At 62.4% G+C, this 3,186-nt stretch overlaps 1 protein-coding gene across 3 annotated transcripts in view; it reads right to left on the bottom strand.

Moving 5' to 3' along the window:
- Positions 1-730: 730 nt before the first annotated feature.
- Positions 731-3,186, bottom strand: part of MED15 (mediator complex subunit 15) — a 70,154-nt gene continuing 67,698 nt past the window's right edge. For 2 of the 3 annotated variants that reach the window (XM_055322526.1, XM_055322524.1), the window contains 3 exons: positions 3,000-3,166; positions 2,409-2,507; positions 731-1,755 (listed from right to left, as the gene is read on the bottom strand). In XM_055322526.1, the coding sequence (XP_055178501.1) occupies positions 1,619-1,755; positions 2,409-2,507; positions 3,000-3,166 (403 nt within the window). In that variant the 3' untranslated portion in view covers positions 731-1,618. Of the gene's footprint in view, positions 1,756-2,408; positions 2,508-2,600; positions 3,167-3,186 lie in introns of those variants that run through there. The other variant, XR_008664078.1, reaches the window with a different exon arrangement.

The raw sequence follows: 3,186 nt of genomic DNA, 5'->3' as shown, positions 1-3,186 counted from the left end.
GGTCCACTTGTGCGTCTCATCCCTCACTGCTGTCGGCATCACAGCCCTGCACCCCTTGCTCTGCTCCCCGCGGCGGTGGGGGGTGGGGGTGCCCCGGGGGGGTTCACCAGGGCTCGTCCAGGGCCTGGTGGCTGCCCTGCAACCAGACACGTAGACAAGGGCAGGTGCAGCGTGCTCTCCCTCCTCCCTTCCTCGGGGCAGGGGGCACTTCCTGGCCCTGGGCACAGGGCTAGGCACCCACCCCCATCGGCACCATCCGGCCCCCACACTGACACAGCTGATGAGCCATCCTGCCGAGCCTGCCTTCCGCCGTGGAGGGCCACAGCCACGGGACAGTGCGCCTCTCCAGGACACTAGGCCCCACCCTGTGACTTTCCCACCCCATCCCGTGAGGTCCTCACCACCCCTCACTCGCCACAACCGCAGCTTCCTGGGGCGTGTGGATGCGGTCAGTTTGGCCTCCACCCTCCCCTGGCAGGCCAGTGCTCCTGGTGCCACTGGCCGTTTCCTCAGGCTAATCTCTGCCTCTTGCTTCAGGCAGAACTTGGCCAGAAACCCGGGGATGAGCCAGGGTGAGGCACTGACACTCTCAGAAAGGGATGAACTAAGATCTGGCCGTCCATGGCCACCTCCCAGGAGGGGAACCCGGCTCAGCCCCAACAGCATTCCTCACTGGACAGTGGTCCCCACTCCTTCAGAGGGGAGGGGACATAGTGACTGATTCATGACAAACACAGGAATAATAAATTTATTATAAGAACCACAGATGACACGGTAGTGCACATAGAAAAGGGGAAACCTCTCCTCGCCAGAGGGCTGATGCCCTCTCAGGGAGCCTTCGCTCTCTGGAGTGGCTCTGAGGACGCCAGGTCCCCAGGACACCACCCTGACCCAAGAGCAGGCCCAAGTGCCCACTGAGTGGGCACAGTGCCAGGTACAGGATCCACCCAGGTGCCCCTGCAACCCAGGCACACCCACAGTGCTGAGCAGACCCCCATGGCTTAAAGGGAGAATGCCATGAGGTATGAGGCCCAGGCGATGGCAGGGGATTCACAACGGCCTGCAGGCGGACCTTCCCTCTGAGATGCAGCCAGTGCCCTTGGATCCAGGAGCTTCCCTGTGGCATGTCCCACAGGCCAATGGTGGCGGGGTCTGAACCCAAAACCGTGACCAGAGAATTCTGTGTGTGTTTACAGGGTATCCTATGCCCTCCACATTCCCCCACAGAAACAAGAAGTATTTTCTGGCACACACACAAGAGGCTCTAACAAGACCCTGAGTTCTCCCCCGTGCTGAGGAAGGACATGGACCTTGGAGAGGCCGAGGGGACAGCAGCCCGAGGAGGAGTGCACAGGGCTGGTGGCATGTTCGACTCCGCAGTGGAAGTACCAACCCCACCGCTGATGTCGCCAGCTCCACAGCCACCTGCCCCAGGCATGTACAAGTGTGGGAGAATGATTGGCGGGTCCCCAAGGCAGAAGATAAAAGCAGGAAAGCTAATCTAAGCCCAGGCTCTCTAAGGGAGCCAACACCTAGAAATGTCCAACACGAGGTGCATGTCCTCTGCAGCCCTGACACAGCTGCCGGCTATCCCCGTGGTCCCCCAGCAGGTGAGTGGCTAGGCGGCTGAGAGGCAGGCCTGGTGGATGCTCTGCGCCCAGGTGTTGAGCAGGGCTGTGACCGAGTGCTTGTCGGGGAGCTGCAGCAGCCTCGAGGTCATGCACCGGTGCACGGACTGCAGGAAGGGGTTGGCATCTGCAACAGAGCAGCGGGCCGTGAGCGCTGCAGACCCGGCCCCAGGCCGCACGGCCGCTCTCTAGGAACGGACTGCCCCACAGACACAAGGCTGGCGTCTGGGGCAATCTGCCTCGCCAATGTGACCAGGGAGGCCATCTCCCACACACAGCAGGGTGGCCGACAGGCTCCCCTCCCAGGCTCATGAGTCAGTAAAGAACTAGAGTGTGCACAGGTCTGGAGCCCAGGACTTTTCTCTCAGAGCCTTGGGATCTCAGCCCTATGCACCAGCTCTGCACTGCAGAGGCACTGGCCCCCATCAACAGGGCTCTCTCTGGGCCTTGGGTCTGAAGCTGTGTCACCCAGATGAGTCCCCATGAGACCTAGCTCCTTCTGTGCTCCCGCATCAGCCTTGCAGAGGCCCACAGGGGGTGGGGTGGGGGGGCCGGGCCTGCTTACCCCTTATCCACTAAGCATGGCTGCCCTGCAGATGCAAGATGGACAGAAGAACATGATAGGTACAGGGACCCCCTCTCTCTAAGTGGGCAGCCAGGAAAAGGCAGGAGGGCCCTCAGCTGCGGGGGCACAGAGACCCCCAGAGTGACCCCCACCTGCCAGAGCCCTTAGACAGCAGCCATAAAGCCTCGCCACGGCTCTTTTCTGGGCTCACCCACCGTACTGCCACTGCCGGTCGATCCACAGCGGGCTCTGGGCAGGGTAGTCGGCAGGCACACTGAGCTCCAGCGGTGGCACACTTGGGAGGTCCTTGTCATCTGCAACACACGTGACTGCGTCTGTGACCTGGCCCCAGGCCCCAGACCCCAAGCCGCCCTGCCTCACAGCCCTACTCCAATCAGGACTCTTACATCCCAGGAGGTCCTGCTGAGGCTTGCTGTGAAGTCTGGAGACCACTCTGACTCCCAGGCTTCCACATCTCCCTAGGGCCTCAGGCAAGTGAGCCTTATCCGCGTGGGAGTGAGGGGGCTTCCCTGGCAGGCCAGTGAGAGGGGAGTGCATGGGCTCAGGGCTCAGCGCTCAGGGCACGTCCCAGGCCAGGTATGTGTGAGGATCCAGGAGGATGCGGGGATGGTGGGCCCCCGGGTAGGGTGGGAGTGTGCCTATCTGGGCAGGCCCAGTGCACATCCCGATGGAGCACGTGGGCCTGGGCTGGGTCTGCTCTGGGGCTGGGGGCAGCGGCAGAGCCTGGGGGCTGGAGTTCCGGATTCACTCTCCCGCAGCACCGGCCCCGCCCCCCTGGTACGCACCCAACTTGCATATCAGGTGGACAGTGCCGTTGTTACTGCAGTGAGAAGGGTCCAAATTCACCAAGAACTTCGGGTCTAATCTGGCCACCTCCCCCTGGAGCACGTTGGGGATGCTCTGCCGCTCATCGTCTTCAAACCTACGCTTCCGGGTGCACACCACTGGGGCTCTGGAGGAGGCAGCTGTGGT

The sequence above is a fragment of the Nyctereutes procyonoides genome, unplaced genomic scaffold (genome assembly GCF_905146905.1).
Source record: "Nyctereutes procyonoides isolate TBG_1078 unplaced genomic scaffold, NYPRO_anot_genome, whole genome shotgun sequence".
Classification (NCBI taxonomy): Eukaryota; Metazoa; Chordata; class Mammalia; order Carnivora; family Canidae; genus Nyctereutes; species Nyctereutes procyonoides.
This window is presented reverse-complemented; position numbering and strand designations above follow the sequence as displayed.